This window comes from Ascaphus truei, chromosome 12 (assembly GCF_040206685.1).
Source record: "Ascaphus truei isolate aAscTru1 chromosome 12, aAscTru1.hap1, whole genome shotgun sequence".
Classification (NCBI taxonomy): domain Eukaryota; kingdom Metazoa; phylum Chordata; class Amphibia; order Anura; family Ascaphidae; genus Ascaphus; species Ascaphus truei.
In genome coordinates, this window is record NC_134494.1 from 29,628,673 (window position 1) to 29,650,596 (window position 21,924).

At 44.7% G+C, this 21,924-nt stretch overlaps 1 protein-coding gene across 14 annotated transcripts in view; it reads left to right on the top strand.

The window, feature by feature from the left end:
* Nucleotides 1-21,924, top strand: part of NAV2 (neuron navigator 2) — a 439,021-nt gene that overhangs the window by 390,266 nt on the left and 26,831 nt on the right. For 10 of the 14 annotated variants that reach the window (XM_075567188.1, XM_075567187.1, XM_075567181.1 and 7 more), the window contains 9 exons: nt 4,483-4,621; nt 8,159-8,453; nt 8,770-9,457; nt 10,462-10,929; nt 12,516-12,581; nt 13,584-13,628; nt 14,271-14,431; nt 16,185-16,373; nt 21,082-21,134. In XM_075567188.1, the coding sequence (XP_075423303.1) occupies nt 4,483-4,621; nt 8,159-8,453; nt 8,770-9,457; nt 10,462-10,929; nt 12,516-12,581; nt 13,584-13,628; nt 14,271-14,431; nt 16,185-16,373; nt 21,082-21,134 (2,104 nt within the window). The remainder of the gene's footprint in view (nt 1-4,482; nt 4,622-8,158; nt 8,454-8,769; nt 9,458-10,461; nt 10,930-12,515; nt 12,582-13,583; nt 13,629-14,270; nt 14,432-16,184; nt 16,374-21,081; nt 21,135-21,924) is intronic. The other 4 variants (XM_075567182.1, XM_075567185.1, XM_075567184.1 and 1 more) reach the window with 2 other exon arrangements.

Below are 21,924 nucleotides of genomic sequence, written 5' to 3' on the forward strand. Positions count from 1 at the left end.
ATTGCATAGTGCCGATCGTGCGCGCGCACGTTGCGTGGTACCCACCCTGAACTCAGCCTTAGAATGACTGAACCACCTGTGCGGCAGCAGAGAGATACTGAGAACCTGACGTTTTGGTGGATCTTCAACGCTGGAGTTGCCCACCCATGGCATAGACACGTATGACCCGTCAACAAAAGGTGTCCTCGTGAAAGGGCAGATTTATTTTCCATTTGTATTTGGACCTGTTGAAGAACTGTGAAAATATTGGAACGAGGTAGCGATATACATAAATAAAATAAAAAGGTATTTCAAATAAATATCACGTGGGGTGCGAATGTCCTGCTGTTGGGGAACAGCTGCAGAGGCAAGAACAACGAAAATCCGCCTGAAATACTTAATGCTTTTTTTAGTGGTTTAGAGAAAGAAAAAAAAAAATGATCATGAATAAATCCATAGATAAAAATGCTCCCAGGATTAGAGAGTTAGAGAGACTTTTATAAACTAATAGATTTTGACAAAAGAAATACAATTTTTAGAATGGGAACATTTTGAAAATTGGGAACACTTTTTTTAAAAGCCTTGGCAGAGGAAAAGCTTACTCTTATGTTGAGAGAAAGATGGCGGATTTCGGTATAAGAGGGTTCATGCGCTCCAAACGCAACAGAAGGGTCAATGATGCATTGCCGTGCCTATTTAGGAGAGCGCCCAAGGGAAAGTGCTACTACTACTTGTTGGTATTTGTTGAGTGCAGTAGAAGAAGTGCTGACCCCCCTCCCCCCACCCCAGTTCCTCCCCATGTTGTAAACACCAGTTCTGTTTGAAGAGGTTCGCTGAAGAATCTACTATATATTTTTGAAAGCACTGTATGTCTGCGTCCCAAGGGCCAATCGCATAGCACCGTTGGCCTGTCACTCCGGCTCAGGCCATGGCCGCCCCCGCACACCTCTTATTGGCCTGAGGCGGAGTGACGGGACACACACACACACGCACACACACACACACACACGACACATACCTGCCGCCACACACACCTGCTGCCTCCTGCCCCTACGCACCGACATCACTGACCCACCGCCTCACACCCTAGCAGGACCCCCACTCACAGAGAGCACTCACAACCCACGCGCCACTTGCCGCCTCACACCCTAGCAGGACCCCACTCACAGACAGCACTCACAACCCATGTCCCTTTTCCCTCCCCCCTCCTCCCCTTTCCCTCCCCCCTCCTCCCCTTTCCCTCCCCCCTCCTCCCCTTTCCCTCCCCCCTCCTCCCCTTTCCCTCCCCCCTCCTCCCCTTTCCCTCCCCCCTCCTCCCCTTTCCCTCCCCCTCCTCCCCTTTCCCTCCCCCTCCTCCCCTTTCCCTCCCCCCTCCTCCCCTTTCCCTCCTCCCCTTTCCCTCCCTCCTCCTCCCCTTTCCCTCCCCCCTCCTCCCCTCCCCCCCTTACCCTCCCCTTTCCCTCCCCCTCCTCCCCTTTCCCTCCCCCCTCCTCCTCTTTCCCTCCCCCCTCCTCCCCTTTCCCTCCCCCCTCCTCCCCTTTCCCTCCCCCCTCCTCCCCTCCCACCCCCTTCCCCCCTCCCACACCCTTCCCCTCTCCCACACCCTTCCCCCCTCCCACACTTGCCCGCCTTCCTGCCTCCCCGCCTCTGCTTTCGCGCCCACCCGCCTCTGCCTTTCACCCACCCTTACTCCGCCCGCCTCTGCCTTTCACCCACCGCCTCACAGCCGCTGCATGCACTCAACAGACACCCGCCACACTCGACACATACCTGCCGCCACACACACCTGCTGCCTCCTGCCCCTACGCACCGACATCACTGACCCACCACCTCACACCCTAGCAGGACCCCCACTCACAGAGAGCACTCACAACCCACGCGCCACCTGCCGCCTCACACCCTAGCAGGACCCCACTCACAGACAGCACTCACAACCCATGTGCCACCCGCCGCCTCACACCCTAGCAGGACCCCCACTCACAGACAGCACTCACAACCCACGTGCCACCTGCCGCCTCACACCCTAGCAGGACCCCCACTCACAGACAGCACTCACAATCACGCGCCACCTGCCGCCTCACACCCTAGCAGGACACACGCCTCACATTTTTACATCTGTTATGTCACCAAAATATACATTGTACTGTGGTGTGTTTACAATAAACCATTTTTAAACAACATCGTATTACATTTTATTCCATCTTTCTTTTCAACATTATTATCCAACCTTTACAACAAATACTCACCTATTGTTCCACGATTTATAAATAATACTACCTATTACGCATTTACATCCCGGGCAACGCCGGGTCTCTCAGCTAGTATTATATAAATATTTCTACTGGAAATACTCCGTATTTTGGTGTAACTCAAAATCTGTAAACGATGGAGAAGTCTATAAAGATTCTTACATGAATTCTAAAAAAAATCACATCCGCATAGCTTTAACTCTGATTTCAAATGTATGTTGTAGTTTGCTGTTATTGGAAAGATGTCACATTTGAGAAATAAAATGACCCAACTGTAAAAAAAAAAGTGAAATTTTTAGTGAGGCATGCAACATGCTCTCAATGTGTATGGTTCTTTTACATCTATAAACATCATTGACTTATGGAGGAGTTTGTACCCATCTGATTAGTTTAGGTTTCTGCTTTATACATGCCCCTCTTGACATAAATTGTGTCAATTCAACTTGATAGTTCTATACTACTATAGCACTGTTCTGGGCCAAGCACACCCTGATGGATGTGTAGGGACTGGCAGGTTATCTCAATCCCATATATCAAGCAAGGGAACCTTCTAAGGCCGCGCGTTTAGTGCCCGCGACGGCGACGTCGCCCAAAAACAAATGCATTGCCACCGCTGCGTGCGCTTATAGTAAGCGCGACTGTGACGGGCGGCGTCGCAAATTTTGCAAGCTGGCAATATTTGATTTTTCAAGGGCTGTCGCCTCATGTGACAGCCCCTGAACCAATCAAATGCCAGTACGCCCACGCCGCCGCCGCAAAGCGAAATATAACTTACGGTGACGTCACCCGTCGCGGGCACTATACGCGCGGCCTTAGGCCGTGCTTATAGTGCCGGCGACGCGATGTCACCCAGAAAACAAACGCAGTGCTGCCGCCGCGTACGCTTATAGTGCGCGCACGTCGAGGTTGCGAAAACTGGTAGCCAGCAAAATTTGATTTTTCAAGGGCTGTCACGTGACGGCCCTTGAACCAATCAAATTGCCGGAAACACGCGTCGCCGACGGCACTATAGGCACGGCCTTACTTGCTGAAGTGTTTATTTGGGGCAACAACATACAAATAAAAAGGGGGAAAAAGTACTGCGGGCACACTGGGACATGAGAGCAATCAAGGGGAAGGGGAGTTATGAGGGAAGTGGGCTAAATGTAAGATATAGGGATAGGTAAAAATCAATAACTTTGCCAGGATAGGAGAGATGACTGCGCAAGATGGCTGCTGGTACTAGAAAACAGCATTCTGGTCTGGGCTGATGGGAAATTAACTGGGACAATACCACCTGGCAAGGGGAGGGGGAGCAGTCCATCCTGGTAAAAAGGCAGGGGGGTTGCCAAAGCAACATTGTTGCAACAGCTAGGCTGAGGGGTGCTGGCAGCCTGAACACAGAGGAAAAACACAATCCTGTTCCAGGACAAGTACTATACAAGACTTAGGTCAACAAACCATGTTGACATTTTCAGAGGAAAGCAAAATGGTTTGTATAATGTCCACAACAATAAAAAGCATAACATGAATAACGCATATCAGTCATTAGGCATTGCCCAAAACAACATAAGTCAGCCAAACCCAAATGATCCGTTCGTGTTTGCAGGAAAACATCTTTCCAGGGTAGTCTTGGGCGTGAGTGAATATTATGGAGGACAGAAGCAAGTTGAGATACAGTGTGTGTTTTGACTCCTTCACAAGGTCTCCGAGGAAGAGATACGATAGACAGACATTAATGTGCATGGTCTTGATTTACTTTGGTGGTCGTTCTTCTGTTGTGTTAATCTGTTTAACAGAACTGCATTGGTGATCTTCTTGACATCCCATCTCATTCCTGCTTGTGGTTCTATTATTTCAATTCTCTTCTGATTAGCGGTCTCATTAAAGTAAAGTAAAGTTAAGGATGATGATTATTGGGCTCCTGTGTAGAAGAATGCTGGCAATGGAAACTAATTACGGCTCCCACAGAAACTCCTTATCACTGTTCAAAGAGCTTGGAATCTCTTTCATTTAGCTTGAACTATCTGGCATTCAATTGTCTCTGCTGTTGGTGTCAGTGATCCTAATAAACACTAAAACATACAAAATAAGAGTGCCTTAAAAAGCTATTTGCATCTGTGTGCACTGGGTTTTGCCAACCCTTGGAGGGGTGAAAGGGATACATTGCATTGAAGAATCCTGCGTACTGGTGGAGTCCGTTGTACTTGCTTTTGCTGTTTTACAAGCCAACTGCATGGTTGTTTAAAGCCTTCTCTCTCCCTCTCTCTCACAGCTGGGATGACAGCAGCTCGGTGAGCAGTGGGATCAGTGATACGATAGATAATTTGAGTACAGATGATATAAACACCAGCTCATCCATCAGCTCGTACGCCAACACACCCGCATCCTCACGGAAAAACCTGGATGTGCAGGTAAAGTGTTTGTTATGTCTCCACCTATCCGTAAACATAGTGATGGTAATCTGTCTTATCAAATGTAGCCAAGACTGGGGTCAACGACTTCGCTACGGGTCACATATTCGGCACGTCCGGGATCACAGGCGCGTGTACAGAGAGCGTATGAAACGTTGCCGGGGCGATCCCTCCCTAATAATTTTATTTTTTTATTTTTAAAGAGTTGCACAGTGGAAGTTATAGTGTGTGTATATATATATATATATATATATATGTGTGTGTGTGTGTGTGTGTGTGTGTGTACGTGTACGTGTACGTGCGCACGCACACATTTTATAAATAACGTTAAGTGCCCAGTATATGTTGCTTTTTAAAATGTCTCGGTACAATTCATGTTAAACTCATTGAATTACCTGCAGCAAAATATAATTTTGTAGGAAGGAATGGTAACCATTTTTAAATCCCATAAAAATGCCAACATTCCAAGTACTGTACTGCACTGCTGGAGTAGGATGGATTTTACCTCCAAGGATGCTGTTCGCACAGCACCATACAGGGCTATATTTACCAAGTGGAGTTCATAAGACACCCTTACGACCAATCCACTTGAATGAGCTGTAAGGTGTCTTCCATTCTCAGAAGGTGCGTTATGGCGTAGCAATGTTTATTAATTATGGACCATAAGGTTTAACTTCGTGTTAGTGTTTAGACTATGTTTAGTAGCCTTCGAATTTAGGCAAAAAGTTATAACTGATAGTAGAGGAGTGGATACTTTTGGTTGACACCTTTCAAATCTAATTGCCTCAGGTCTGTACCTGAGACATAATCTTGAGGGTTATTTATTAAACTTCAACCGTTTTTTTTAATTTTTATTATTAGTACAGTACAGTATTATTGTTTATAATTATCATTAACAGTCAATCACGTAAATGCCCCTCCATTTAATGTAATAATCCATTTAAATGACCACTATGCAGCTATTACAGTTTAGCGATGACCACCTCTTGACTTTTCATGTTATACTCCACCGCTCCCCCCCACATCACCAACTAAATAATTAAATGAACAAATATAAGCAAATCCCTATGGATTTGTCCACCCAGATTGATGGAGACCATGGAAATCTTTTCTAAAAAGACACTTGCGAGTTCTCTTTTGGGACTGGCCACTGACAAATATTTTTTTCTGCATTCCGTATGTGCATTTCAAATAACGTCTGATGAAGGGCTCATATTGTAGCCCACGGCGCCGTGGGCCAATACGAAATACCACCTGGTGTGTTTCCGAGAGGTTTTTTGTTTTGTGATCCTGAGTTGATCTGATTAAACTGGGCTGACTTTCTTTTACATGAAGTTGTTGGCGTGTTTGGCTACTTGGACCATTCTGTTCATCTAAAAATAGCTCATGGGTTTGCAAGTTAAAATTTCGTACCAAGATCATGTGTACAAGTGGGTGGAATTGTATCCACTTTGTATGTTCTCCTCCCAGAGCTTTTTGTCTTATGTGGCTCTGTGTCTAAGCCTGTTCTCATCAATATTGTGGCATTTTGAATTATATGCTTGACAGTTTTCCGGGAGGAAAAATACAGAAATGTATGACCTGCTTGTCATTGGATGCCTGTAATAGAGGTGCACGTTTGTTACAACTCATTTTGTAGGATTGCATCGGATTCTACTGAATAGATTCACTTGAAAGATGGTGGTTATGGCTTCCAGAGACCAGGAATGCAGTTAAATAATACTATTTTAACTTGTGGTATCTATGGCAGTGACTGTGCTAATCTATAATCAGAGCTATAAAGTATATATTTCTAACTCTGCATTAACCTCTTTGCTGCCGGAGCGGCCTGCAATGCATTACATGCCCCTCTTGAAATTAAGATGTTAAAAACAAAGATGTTAGGCCTTCTCAGCCTCTCCATGGGATTTAAAAGATCTTTTTTGTGTCTTCTCAGTTGACCAGTTTAGGAAAATATGCACATGTTGTCCTACTTGTAGATAGATTATTGGTGCAGTTCTAACTGACACCAATGCATCTTTGTTTTTGTTGACCACAACCAAGATCTAATTAAAATACAGTAGATGGTTGTATTGGCTCAAGCTTATGTATGTATGAATTCAAGGAGGCGTTTTCTTGCATCAATATCTTCTTTGTTGACCTATGGCTGGTATGACCCTTTACACCAGTGATGCCCGCAAGCTGGACAGGTTTTCAGGCTAGAATTCACCTAGGTATCAAGACAGGAAGAGAAAAGAGACCTAGTACGGGCACTTGTCTGATTGGTGCAAATGAGTTGATTAAAATAAATATTATAATGTCAACAAGTATAAAATATTGGGTATTAAAACAACTATGATGCAGCTGTGATCCTAGTGAGAGTTTTGAATCGAACTCTGGATCCAATACCGTTACGTATGGTGGCCTGAGTGTATCAGTCACCAATTCTTAGATATAATAAAAAGAAGATCAAGGGTGATCAATCTGTTCCCAACACGTATTAGGGGAACATGTAGTAGGCTCAGCGGGTATCTAGAGAACCGTTCCCTAAAATCATACAAATAATCACATCAGGTAATACTGGTAGTATGAAACTCGAAATCCACCGTTATCCATCACATTTCAAGACGGCTAGCTTGTAGTAGTGCCATGCAATAAGTGGCCAGTGGTGTTTACGTAATAGCCCAAGGGATAGATGTAGGTGATCTTTTCCCCAACTTTGCTGGAGCAGTTCAGACGGGCTATAATGAGGCAAAGGGGAATAAGGCAGAACAACACAGTTCTTCTGCACCTCGCTGGCAGTTCTCTGCAAGGAATCCCAGTCAAGGATCCAGTATCTAATCGCTTTATCCAGTATACCATCAGCGCCTGTGTTGTTCTGCTTATTCACCTTTGCCTCATTAAAGCCTGTCTCACTGGCAATTGAACTGTTCCGGCAAAGGTGGTGGAAAAGATCACCTAGATCTATCGCTTGGGCTATTACGTGAACACCACTGGCCACTTATTGCATGGCACTACTACAAGCTAGCCGTCTTGAAATGTGACGGATAACGGTGGATTTCGAGTTTCATACTACCAGTATTACCTGATGTGATTATTTGTATGATTTTAGGAAACGGTTCTCTAGATACCCGCTGAGCCTACTACATGTTCCCCAATAACGTGGTGGGAACAGATTGATCACCCTTGATCTCCTTTTTATTATATGTAAGAAATGATACACTCAGGCCACCATACGTATCGGTACTGGATCCAGAGTTCGATTCAAAACTCTCACTAGGATCACAGCTGCATCATAGTACTAGGTCTCTCTTCTCTTCCTGTCTTGATACTTACCTTACCTAGAGGAGCACCGCTGAATGTATACATTAATTAGCTGAAGCGGGGGTTAAGTGTACCTAAAATCCACCTAAGCAATTGAACAGGTGGTAACTGTAGGTAAGCTAATTAAGTGTTCATTAGAACATTTTGGAACACTTGGCCTGTTTGCGACCCATGAGAACCGAACTTGTGCATCACTGCTTTACGCACCGTTTGTAATCCTTGTAATCGATGCAGACTGATGCTGAGAAGCATTTGCACGTTGACCGGAATTCCCTGTGGTCTGGTGATGAAGTGAAGAAGTCAGACGGAGGCTCAGACAGCGGTGTGAAGATGGAACCTGGGTCTAAGTGGCGGAAAAATCCCTCCGACGTGTCTGATGAATCAGACAAAAGCACGTCCGGGAGGAAGAACACGGTCATCTCCCAGACAGGGTCATGGAGGCGTGGAATGACTGCTCAGGTTGGGATTACCACACCGAGGACAAAGCCCTCTCCAGCTGCAACAGGCACTTTGAAAACACCCGGGACAGGTAAGGAAAGGACAGTATTACACGAACATTTCAACAGGTTGTTGAACAATTATATAACAGTACATTAAATATAAAAAGTGGTAAATAATTTAGAAGTCTTAAAAATAATAAGAGGGGAAGTTATCAGACCTCCATAATAGAAATATTGGAAGGTATTTAAGACCTAAAGCAGAAATAATGTCAGATACATTTTTTTTTTCCCTTTTAAATACAGATAGGAGCTTTACATTGTGTGTCATACAGCCATGGTGTAAAATCTATGTATAGCTAGTCTGTACCTATCTTGGGAATTCTTCTATATTTGTTACTGTTTCAGGGAAGACAGATGATGCAAAGGTTTCAGAAAAAGGAAGACTTTCTCCAAAAGCCACACATGTTAAACGTTCTCCGTCTGATGCAGGACGCAGCAGTGGGGATGAAGCCAAAAAGCCCCCGACAAGTACCTCGAGGACAATCACTACAAACACAAATACTTTTGGGTTTAAAAAACCGGGTGGGACAGTGGTTGGCATCCCTATGATCACCGCCAGCGGTGTTACAATCACCAGCGGCTCAGCGACCCTGGGCAAAATGCCAAAGTCTTCTGGACTCATAGGCAGGTCCTCTAACCGCAAGGCAAGTGTTGATGGTCCGCAGAACCACGACGATGGCTACCTTCAGCTTAGCGCCAGAACTAACCTTCAGTACCGGAGCTTACCCAGACCCAGCAAATCACGGAGTGGAACTGGAAACAGATCTAGTACCAGCAGCATTGACTCCAATATAAGCAGCAAGTCAGCTGGACTGCCCATCCCCAAACTAAGAGAGCCAGGCAGAGTAGCTCTAGGCAACCCTGTGCCAGGAATGAGCAACCAAACCGACAAGGAAAAGGGTATCTCCTCCGACAATGAGAGCGTGACCTCCTGTAATTCGGTTAAGTTGAACCCAGCAACACAGGCTGCCACTAACTGTACCCGCCAACAAGGGAGCAAGTACCCAGATGTGTCCTCTCCAACATTGCGCAGGTATAGTGCATTTCTAGCAATAAAGTGATTGGAATACTCCAGACAAACACTTGTAAAATATTGTATGTTGGCAAAGGAATTTTGTTTATAATTAGTGACATTGCGATACTCTTTCTATGCCTGTCTGTCTACCTCTCTATTGCTCTGTTTTAAATACATTTTCTAGACCATACTATTCCATAAGACACCTTTTAGCCTATGCAATTGAATGAGCCATAATGTGTCTTCTGGCACAGGAAATTGTCTTGTGGAATAGCACAGTTTAGTAAATATGGCCCATAGTCTATTTGCTTATTTTTTATCCATAGGGTTTAAGAATGGGGGGGGGGGGGGGGAAAGCAACGATGCATTAAAATAGCAAATAGCAAACTTAGTTTTATGAGTGTTCAAATCAGTGATTTTTCACTGAGGTTCCGCAGAACCCCAGTGCTCCGTGAGCCACAGGGGTTCAGTGGCCGCCTCGGGGGAGAGCTGGAACAACTCTCCCAGGCGCAGTGGCACCCCACGCCGCAATGACCCGGCGACTCCCGAGCTCAGCATCAGCCGCCCGGTCACTGCTAAACTTCCTCTCCCTGTCTGCTCTCGGCGCTGACCGGAGGGAGAGGAAGGATTGGGCGCGCGCGCTCTCAGGTGTGTGTGTTAGTGGGAAACTGTGTGTGTGTGAGACAGTGTGTAAGTGGAAGAGTGTGTGCGGGAGGGGCAGACTGTGTGTGCACGTGCAAGGAGGAAGGGAGGGAGTGTGAGGGGGGAGAGAGACGGGGGGCGATGGGTGGGAGAGACGGGGGTGATGGGGGAGAGAGACAAGGGTGACATGGGGCGAGGGTTGGGGTTCCCCAGAATTTCAATCCCCTAACCAAAACAAGGTTGAAAACCACTGGTTTAGAGTGTTCCTTTTAAAAAAGGAAAAGGTTTAGATTAAATTAAATGCTGTTTTGTGTACTCTTCTAAACTGAAGGTTTTTCCAGTGAAGGTAACATGTCCCATGTCTTAATTCTTATTTTCAGACTTTTTGGTGCAAAACCAAATAAGCAAGTCCCCATCACAACAGCTGATAACATGAAGAATTCGACGGTCATTTCCAACCCTCACGCCACTATGAATGCACAGACTAACCTCGATTCTCCTTCTGGGAGTAGCATGTTGAGCAGTGGAGGCAGCAGTCCCCTCTATGGCAAAAGCACTGACCTAAACCACTCTCCTCTGGCCTCAAGTCCTGGATCTGCCCACTCCGCACCTTCCAATAGCTTAACCTGGGGAACCAATGCAAGTAGCTCCTCAGCAGTTAGTAAGGATGGCCTTGGATACCAGTCAGTCAGCAGCCTCCACACCAGCTGTGAGTCTATTGATATCTCACTCAGCAGTGGAGGAACCCTGAGCAATAACTCTCCCAGCGCATTACCCATGTCCTGTAAGGATGATTCCCTGACTCCCTTCATAAGGATGAACAGTGTTAAGACGCCCATGTCTGAAAGGTGAGTTGGTTGCCTCCATCTTTTGTTTACTATACAGCAATATCCCGTCACTCCATCACTGATGATGGAACAGAAAATTAGTCTTCCTCTTCCCTTCCTCTTTCTGTTCGATCTCGTTTTATTTCCCATACAATAATGAGCAATTGGTATATGACGTAGGTCCTACGTCACGTATCCCCTGGGGTGCCAGATCCCATGACGCAGCTATGTCCTTGGACACCCAAAGGGTTAAGCGTATGAGAAAATGTGGATACCTGCTCCCCCACCTACCTTACATCCGCGTCAAATGACGCTGCGGGGTCATATGACGTCACGTGACCCGCTGCGTAATTTGACGCGTGTGACGGCACAAAATGACGCCGCGTTGCCATGGCAATGCGTCACACCCGGCCGAATCCCGATAATCCCAATAAGTGGAGTGTTGCATTTAATTTAAATGCTTTGGGGAAGAGTGCGGGGCCCCTGCAACTGTCCGCGCCCACCCGGACAAATCTCCGGCCCCCCCAGTTTGCGCACCCCTGGTTTAAGAGACTCCTATTATGTGCAAAGTTCTTGGAGCAATCTTCCTAGTTGTTGCACCTAGTAGCTCGGATTGTTCTGGTGCTTATGGAGGTTGTCGGTAACTGGAAAGCGGGGTTGTCCTAATCGCTTTGCACTGGCCTCATACAACATTTAAGCGGATTTAAGGGTTTATTCTATATATGCCAGAGACAGTTCAGACCGTTTTCTACCAAAACCCCCCAATTTATGTCTATGGGGATTTGGGGCTGATAATTGCCCAAACGTCCGTTTCAGTATGTGTAAAGAATATGGCCCTTAATCTATTAGTTATACTTCCAATGAATCAAAGGTCCCATGGCCATCAACCCTGTGGAGTGTAAACAAGACAAAAACAGGAAAAGAGAGAGATGTAAGGGAGGAAACGGCAGCAACAGCACGTGGGTTATTAACAAAGAGAAATCTTTTTAGCTAAGCTGTAATGTCTTTGGCTCGACTTTGGTGGGTACCTTGAAGGGTCCCTCAGACGTGGCTGAACATGATACTTCATGGTTCCATTTGTCTGTTGCCCGAAACCAAAAACCTTGATGTCTGCAGGGTTTTACACTTTACGATCTTGAGTTTGATATGGATCAGTTTGTGAAAGTCATAACAAATAACATGGGTAAGAGTTGGGTTTTGTCACATCTCAACCTGTCCTAAATTACAACATTGTAAGAAATGAAGCAGGTAAATGATTCAGATTGTTGCTTGACCATGTCAAATTGCTGGTAGCCCATATCAAACTGCTAAACTTATTTAAATTCATTGTAGTTCGTGGTACCATTTTTGTTCCGACATGAAAATAATACATGGGTGTCAGTGTTCTCATGCATGAGCTTCGGAAAATGCAACAGGTCCGTCTTCCAGGTCATGCATATGCCTGCCCGTTATTTTCATGTAGGACCTGTAAAGATATAACAATTGACAAAGAATCATACAGAGTTTTAAACACTTACTAGAAAATGTTACTTTGCCATTTTTTGTTTCTACGCTCATGCTAATACGCCTTCTTGTTTTCTGCCCAATTTGTTCACCCGTCACTTTAGCCCACTATCTTCTCCTGCTGCTAGTCCTAAATTCAGCAGAAATACTTTGCCCAGGAAGCAGGACAGGTAATGCTGTCATTGTCCGTGCTGTGCACAAAAAACATCACCACTTTCTTGGCTCACATCTGCAATACAAATTGTCTTGTGGAGGGTTGTGCTTGGAGATGCCTCTTGTGTTTGTTTCTGCGGTTTAATCTGTAGGTTGAAACAAGGCCATGCCAGTGAGAGTCTACCAGTACTCGACTCCACAGAGCTAATTATACTTGTAAAGAATGACAATGCTTTCTTTTATTGATTAATGCAAGATTAAGTCATTAAACCCAAGACACATACTCTCCCTGGAATTTGGCCTTCTTTCTGGCATGCTGCTTATTCGCAGGGTTTCAGATCCGTCAACTTGTCATCAAGTCCGTTGTTCATTATCGTTTACTTATGTTTGGATACGCAATGTCTTTCAGGCTGAGTCTTGTGCGTATGAATCATAATCAAAATATACGGAGCTAGCTGAAACGCCAAAGGATTTTAAATAATTTAATGTTTTGTCAACTCCAGTTCTCAAGGGCCACCAACAGGCCAGGAATTGGTGATATCCCTGCTTCAGCACAGATTACTCAATCAGTGGCTCAGTCAGAATGACTGCTGTTGTCTCTTAAGGGCTGGAGTTAACCACCCCAGGTCTATTCACTTAAGTCTATAGTCGTATTTCACTTAATCTGCATACTGCTCCACCAATAATTCAAATAAAATCCTATAATACAGAGTAATAATTTACACCCAAATGGATTAAAGCAATTAGTGACGCATGCACTTCATAACTCATCATCTCATTGGGCTTCCAGTATGAGGGAGTTGTTATAGGTTCATGGACAGTATTTGTGGGGCTTTTCTGTGCACGTTTTCCGTGGTCCTGTCATCTGCACGTTCTTGTTCAAATGGAGCATTCCTCTTTTGTCTCCACAAAACTGTGGACGTGTACCCTGCAATTTCCTTCGCTTTCATTTCCCTCTGTTTTCTTCTCTTCTTGTGTCTCCTTGGAAGCTCTTACCTTCTTTCTCAACTTTGCTGCAGCGATCCTCATCTTGATAGGAACACTTTGCCTAAAAAAGGACTCAGGTATTGGTGCTGCCACGTATCATATGAACTACTTTTGTGGTTGTGGAGCATTGCTTTTTTTGTGTCTTCATTGTGGCTGTTGGTTTATTTGTCTGGACGAGTGAACATTGGTCAAGTTTACGATTTTGCCAGCAACCATCATTTCAACAGGTTCATTTTCTGCATGTGCGAGATTTGTCACTTGCTGCATTTGCAATATGCAGTATAACAAAAATACACGGAGGTCTGTGTATAAAGGCAGAAGTGGTGCAATTATGGTGTCCTGTCATTTGTTTTATCAAATGTTCACTGAATCAACCACTTTCCACTACAGTTATTTATTTTTTCAATAAATCAGACTCTGTAGTTCACATTGATCTAGCTTGTGTTCTACTGTTGTCTTTGTAACAGTTAAGTTACAACTGCTTGGCGATTTGCCCCCAAATGTTATCACCATACCCTTTCTGTTTGATTGCATTTTTTTGTGCGTGGTGCATCATTACACTGCATACGGCATATTTAATTATGTGCAAAAGGTAGAGCGCTGATACGATTGAGGTCATTTGTGCTGCAAACACGCTGTCATTTTGAGGAGCCGGCAACCTTGTTGCTTAGAACTCAACCTTTTTTCATGATGTATTTTGATTTCCACCTTTGCCACAGGTATGCTCCATCGTCACAGATACGCAGCCAAGAAGATGCCAAAGAATGGCTCCGATCACACTCTGCGGGGGGGCTCCAGGACACTGCTAATAACTCGCCATTCTCACCCGGCTCCAGCATAACGTCACCGTGCGGGACCAGGTTCAACTTCTCACAGCTAGGTGAGTCTGGGCATGACTAAGTGAGGATTTTTAATGACGTGTGGTAATAAATCCTCGCTGTTTTCTAATCCTGCGTAATAAGTGACATTTGAGTGACATCTTACTATGTCCCTATAATCGATGCATGAATAATTACCAACCAGCTTCCTACAGCAGTCATTATCCCGCCTTTCAATTAGACAGAGCCCAGAAAGCATTCTCAACGCTTACCAAGTTTCCAGACATTTAGGTTATATCCAGTAGAAATCTCGTCACAGGTGTGATCTGTCTCGCCTCTTCCTAATGTACATTCCATTGTACTGGTAGCAGTATTTTTTGCTTGCTGTGATACCTTCTGCTGGGCCAGCATCAAAAGTGTATATAGGGGAAGTTGCCAATCCTCTTTAGAGACCACAAAGGTACTCATTTATGTTACATCCGGAAGGGTCCTCAATGTTCACAAAACGCTCATTTACAATATCATGCAGTGCATTTTGAAGGAGTTAGTTTAGCGTATTCATCAAGGAACTGGTTTTATATTTTCACCCATGGCACAGTTGCACATCTTTTTAAATATTTAAGATTATAAATGTGCAATAAAAGTTGGAGTGTTGGCTAGAACGGAGCCTGCTCTTATCTTGACATTTTCAGACTCCATCTATGATTCATTGTAGAATTGTTTTGCTCTTGGGATTTCTCTAAAAAGAAGGCTTTTGTTAAACCGTGGCATGGCTGTTACCACCAATTCCATTATTAAATTAATAATAGAATGTCTTTTGTCCCGTGCGATATTCAAGGAGGTTGGTAGAAAGAAAACGTTTTCATTTCGGTATAGTCTTTTTCAACCAGGAAAGAAAATACGTTCTCATGATGGCCTGAATTGATTTATTGGTGGGGCCTTTGGAGGCGAAAGCCAGATGTATGACAAAGTCCTAGACCTCTACAATTACGTCACACACACACGTTTGTAATCCAAAATCTGAAGAAAAAATAAATAAAATAAATAATAATATATATATATACAGGCATACCCCGGTTTAAGGACACTCACTTTAAGTACACTCGCGAGTAAGTACATCTCGCTCAATAGGCAAACGGCAGCTCACACATGCGCCTGACAGCACGTCCTGAACAGCAATACCGGCTCCCTACCTGTACCGAAGCTGTGCGCAAGCGGGGAGACTATAGAGCCTGTTACACATGCGTTTATTACATCAGTTATGCACGTATATGACGATTGCAGTACAGTACATGCATCGATAAGTGGGGAAAAGGTAGTGCTTCACTTTAAGTACATTTTCGCTTTACATACATGCTCCAGTCCCATTGCGTACGTTAATACGGGGTATGCCTGTATATATATATATATATATATATATATATATACACACACAGTGGTTGACAAATCACCAAAAAATCTACTCGCCACACAAAAAAATCTACTCGCCACCTAGTACCAAACGTGTGCTGCTTGGGCCAATATTTACTCGCCCGGGGGTTAAATCCACTCGCCCGGGGCGAGCAAATGTATAGGTTTGTCGAACACTGTATATGTATATATGTATATATATATATATATATATATATATATATATATAATTCACTATACATTTTAGACATTTCTACAAAATGGTGTTCTACTGATAAGACGGTATAAAAATGCTCCCTTTTTTTTTATTCAGAATGAGTATTTTTTAATCTCTTTTGTGTAAGAGGCGTGCTTAACTTGACAACAGAATGACACAAACCACACGATTTTTCTTTCCCTTTCCAGCAAGTCCCACAACTGCAGCGCAGATGACTTTGGTGAACCAAACCATGCAAAGGACCCACAGCCTGTCCAACGCCGACGGTTCGTACGACCCCTACAGTGATACCCGCTTCCGCAACAGCTCCATGTCGCTGGATGAAAAGAACCGCACTATGAGCCGGTCCGGCTCGTTCCGGGACGGGTTTGAGGAAGGTGAGGATGCGCACGCAGGGTTTTTTGTGTCATGTTTACTTGCATTTTTTTTTTTTTTGCTTTTTAAAGAAAAGAAAATGAGGACTTTCTGTACAAGCACATGTCGGAATTAAAACATAAAGCAGCAGTCTGTGCCGCTGGTTCATTTTTTTTTACGTACATATGTATTTATGTGTGTTACTTATTTGAAACAAGGGGTCCCCCAGAGCTGTGCTGTGGTACTCCAAGCTACAGTGACCCCAATTCCCCCACACCACCAATTCCTCCTCCCTTCAACCCCAATTCCTCCCCCCTCACCCCAATTCCTCCTCCCTTCAACGCCAATTCCTCCCCCCTCACCCCAATTCCTCCCCCCTCACCCCAATTCCTCCTCCCTTCAACCCCAATTCCTCCCCCCTCACCCCAATTCCTCCTCCCTTCAACCCCAATTCCTCCCCCCTCACCCCAATTCCTCCTCCCTTCAATACCAATTCCTCCTCCCCTCACCCCAATTCCTCCTCCCTTCAACCCCAATTCCTCCTCCCTTCAACCCCAATTCCTCCCCCCTCACCCCAATTCCTCCCCCCTTCAACCCCAATTCCTCCCCCCTCACCCCAATTCCTCCTCCCTTCAACCCCAATTCCTCCCCCCTCACCCCAATTCCTCCTCCCTTCAATACCAATTCCTCCTCCCCTCACCCCAATTCCTCCTCCCTTCAACCCCAATTCCTCCTCCCTTCAACCCCAATTCCTCCCCCCTCACCCCAATTCCTCCCCCCTTCAACCCCAATTCCTCCCCCCTCACCCCAATTCCTCCCCCCTTCAACCCCAATTCCTCCCCCCTCACCCCAATTCCTCCCCCCTTCAACCCCAATTCCTCCCCCCTCACCCCAATTCCTCCTCCCTTCAACCCCAATTCCTCCCCCCTCACCCCAATTCCTCCTCCCTTCAACCCCAATTCCTCCTCCCTTCAACACCAATTCCTCCTCCCCTCACCCCAATTCCTCCTCCCCTCACCCCAATTCCTCCCCCCTCACCCCAATTCCTCCTCCCTTCAACACCAATTCCTCCCCCCTCACCCCAATTCCTCCTCCCTTCAACACCAATTCCTCCTCCCCTCACCACAATTCCTCCTTCCTTCAACCCCAATTCCTCCTCCCCTCACCCCAATTCCTCCTTCCTTCAACACCAATTCCTCCTCCCCTCACCCCAATTCCTCCTCCCCTCACCCCAATTCCTCCTCCCTGCTACTGAGAGGTTTAACTTTGAAATTCCCTCTCACTAATTCTTGTCCGGGAGAAACAGTATGGCCACAAGGGTGTGTCTGACTTTGGCACCCAATAAAAAGCAGCAACATGAGCTTGCCCTGGTGGCTTACATTTGGGTCACCCCACAGCCATCTTTGTTTTTCCTTGCAAGTACTGGCACAAGTAGATAATTAAATACCTCGGTGATCGGCGGGGGACCTGGAGCTTTGAGTGCCGCTGTTCAGCTCCAACTGACCCCATGGTCAATATAAGGTTAAAACAAATAACTGATTGGGGAGGGCGCAGGGTTGCGACCATGTGTGTTCTTATTGTTCCAAATGTAGCTCTGGAGACGTATCCCTGCTCCACATTTCTATTATTTGGTATCATTCTTCATAACGGAGTGGGGAACGTTTACCTGAATTGCTCATTGCTCAAATTCGGAAGCTGAAATTTGACACCCAAGGTCATTTTGTCCATTGTAATTCAAATGCAAATGATCTGTATTTCATCACGTGTATACGCTCTTAGGGCTGTAATATAGTGTGCGCGCCTGCGCTACTGTGTGCGCACGCATGTCAATGATAATTGCAGGGTGTGACCCTGCAGTTGCTATACTTCAGATGCACGCGTGAGCTTTGGCGCGGCAGATCTGGGAAAATATAAGAAATTTGTATTTTCGCGCTGCGAGCCAATCACATCACGGGCTGACGCTGTGATGTCAGAGCCACGCCCCCTAGCCACACGCCTCTGCGTGCGCTATAGTAACTAAACGCGCACGCCACGCGCAGCGCCGGACGTGCGCCCGCACGCGCACTGTATAACAAGCCTTAGAACGTTCATGCTAAGAACGGAAAAGTGCGTTTCCCAAAAGGCCGGAGGAAAGGCTTGATCTTTGCCTTCCACTTTTCATACAGACTAATACATACATGCAGAAACCAGACATAATAATGTAGTCAATAGGGCTACGCTGATTACTCAAACTTAAGAATACAATGTAAGTTAATAAGAGGTGCTGTACATACTTGTTGCATAATAATACATTAAAAATGTAATTAACAGTGGGTTTAAAAAAAAAATGCTACAAGTATTTTCTCACAGTACAGAACTGATTTATTTAAAAAAAAAAACCACATGTAGGATATTGCTTGGTCTGCAGCTTTAAAGTCTGTATATATCACTTACAGTTAGTATTGAGAGAGCTAGTGCTCAACTAGTCAAATTGAGTGCTCATCCAAACATTAGCACACAGGTGCTCTGTAATTATGCGTATAGGATTCTGGCTTTAGGGTAGACGGCTAATACATTTGAACAGAGAGTTTTTTTGGCAGGAGATGCTGTTTTGGATCGGAGATCCAATTTCAGAATGTCAGTCAAATCCCTTGTTTCCTCAGGCAGCAGATAAAGGGAACGTCAGTAGCAGCCTCTATTGACGGAGTTTGTAATGACTTCAGTGGTCATATTTCTGCAGCGCTGCACTCGCATTGCTTCTAACGTACACACATGCATCATTTGGTCAGTCCAGTTATACGAAACTAGGGTAAAGGTTTATGTCAGCAAGGCACACAATTTGTTGCAAGCCCTTTCGGCAGTGAAGGGCTTTAAGGGCATCGTCAGGTTTGGGTGATGAGAAGTTGGAACATTGCTCCCCTCTGAAATCGAACATGTAGCAATCTATAGTTCTAATGAGCATGTGTGTAGCCTTCCAGAGCTCTGAATTCTTAGAGACCGAACAAACTGAAGAAGCCAAATTCTCCAGAGTAAACACTCCTGAAATGGTATTGTGTTACCTCTCTAATGTCCTCTCATACTCCGTAATATAACATACCCAGCGCTTTATATTGCACGGTAATTATAAAGTCAACTGGAAAAATTGGTATTATCTGTACCGGATAACACTCTGTTTGCTGTTTGTTTCTAACTACTAGTTTGAATCTCTCTAGAACACATGCGCAAGGAGCGTATGGTGCATTGTGCACAGTATCCTCGATTTTTAGATTAGGTGAAACCGCCTCACGTAATTGGCAGCCGGTAAAGTTGCAGATTATGCTCTGCAACTGATACTATGGGGTTTCAAATCCACGGGCAGCGTGATGAATTCTGGAAAGAGAGCTAGTATCCTATTGCAGATCTTTTGACCTAATTTTGTCAAGAATTCTTGCTGTCTGCTGCAACAGAAATAGCTATAACATCTTGCTAAAGGGCCAACAGTTTTGACACATCAGTAGCATGCAGCATTAATGGGAAAAAGTCACTTGTGGAGTTCCTAGGATCATATTTCCTCTGTTTATAAAACACAGAGGAAGCAATAAGTACAATGAGGTGAAATCCGTTTTCTAACATTTTGCTTAAGGGAACATAGGTTTTGTAATCAAGACTTCCAGTTAAATCTTTGCAGTGCCTGATTCTTCTCATGAAATCAATATTGAATGCAAGGACGGGCTGGCATGCCAGCTACACAGACTGCATCGGTCAGGCATATTATGTCCCTCTCACTTGACTTCTTTTGTCCCAGGATATGCCGTTCCATGCTGGCTTGGGACAGTGCACTTTAGGGCATCTTCATTATCATCTTGGCAAGAGCATAAATGCACAAACAATGTCTAGGAAAGCAAAAGCACCAGTTCAGCCCTTGGCTCCTACACAAAGATTTGACTTTCTCTCACATGCCATAACATGAACCCCCTCACTCCGTGCTGTTTGTTGTGTTTATATGTTGGATATTTTATATTTTGATAGCACGGCATTTTGTGTGTGCAGGCGCTCTGCTGTCTTACACTGTGAGACCCTCTCGTTCTGTTACTATCGGGGCAGGAAATTCTTGTTTTAATCTTCAGCTATTCTTATGTACAAAAATAAACATTGGACAAATACTGTACTACAGCTAAACCCCATTATAACGCGATCCGCTACAACGCGAATCCGCTTATAACGCGATGCAAGCGTGGCTCCCAATTTTCATATTTATGAATACTTTACAACACGATTATTGGTATCTTAAATACTTTATTGTACAATGCATACAATTGTACATTATTTCTAACGCGATCCGCTTATAGCGCGATGTGATTCTTTGTACCCCAAGCACAGCGTTATAAGGGGGTTGCGCTGTACTTATTAGAAATGAACACCGTTCCCCCTCTCCCTCCTCCCGCCCCAATAAAATGGAAGAAATTTAAAAAAATTAAACCATGCACTCCGATAATCCTTTTTGTATAAAGGGTTAATTTTTCCCCAGTCCTGTTTAACATATATTTTTAGGATGCATTTTTCTATCCACATCTATTGTATATTCATTTAAGGATTTAATCAAAATAGCTTTTTACAAAACTCCCAGAGGATTTGCATTACAATTGTGAAGTTAGAATGATCTCCAATTCAAAGGCAATGATCTATCCCATATTGATGACCGAGAAAATAAAATGCACACGGCGTTCTCGTTGTTATGCTTCATATCTAATGCATCTGTATTTTATCCTTTAGTTCATGGATCCTCTTTGTCTTTGGTTTCCAGTACCTCATCTGTATATTCAACAGTAAGTATCAATGGCGTGAAGAGAAGTCATTTGGCGAATTAATGTAGGTTTGAAGCAGGGAGTCTCTGGCGCTGAACCCCATTAATTTCAGCTCCGTGGTCCCCCTGCTTCCCAAGATCCAGACCTCCGCCGGGAGTGCCGGTATGCCAGCAAAGTTTAAAGCTCCCGCGTCACGCTGGCCAATAGGACGCCGGACCTGATGATGTCACGACTTCCTATTGGCCCGCAGGGTGCGGGAGCTTTGGAACTCCGCCATTAAATAAACCCTATAGGTACCCCCTTTGGAGGGCTGTATCTCTGGAAGCAGGGGGTCCCTGGAGCTGAAATTAACGGGGTTCAGCTTCAGGGACCCCCTGCTTCAATCCTATGTTAAAATTAAAAAAACAAATTTGCAGGCTTGAATTGCCTCTTTAAGCTCTATGTTGAGGTGGGTGTTGAATTTTTCACTGAAACCTTAGACCGGTGGGGGAGACCAGAAAGGAGACTGTAGACGTTCGATAGTAAAGGAAAGAAAATGGGGGGGGGAGAAGAAAAGAAAAGTGTATATATGTTTTACAAAGCACACTCTTTTGTATTGTTAAAGAATAAGATAAGCAGGGAGGAAAAGGGAGAACGAGAGAACGGAGGTTTAAAAAAACAAAGAAAAAGATACACTTTTATGCCGTGCTGTGGCATCACCGATAAGTGGCTGACGTAGGAGTGGTGAGGGGAGCACTGAAGGGACCAGGCCTATATTTATTAAATGGCATGAAGAATCCTGAATCTTTATATTCAATGACCCATTGTGAGG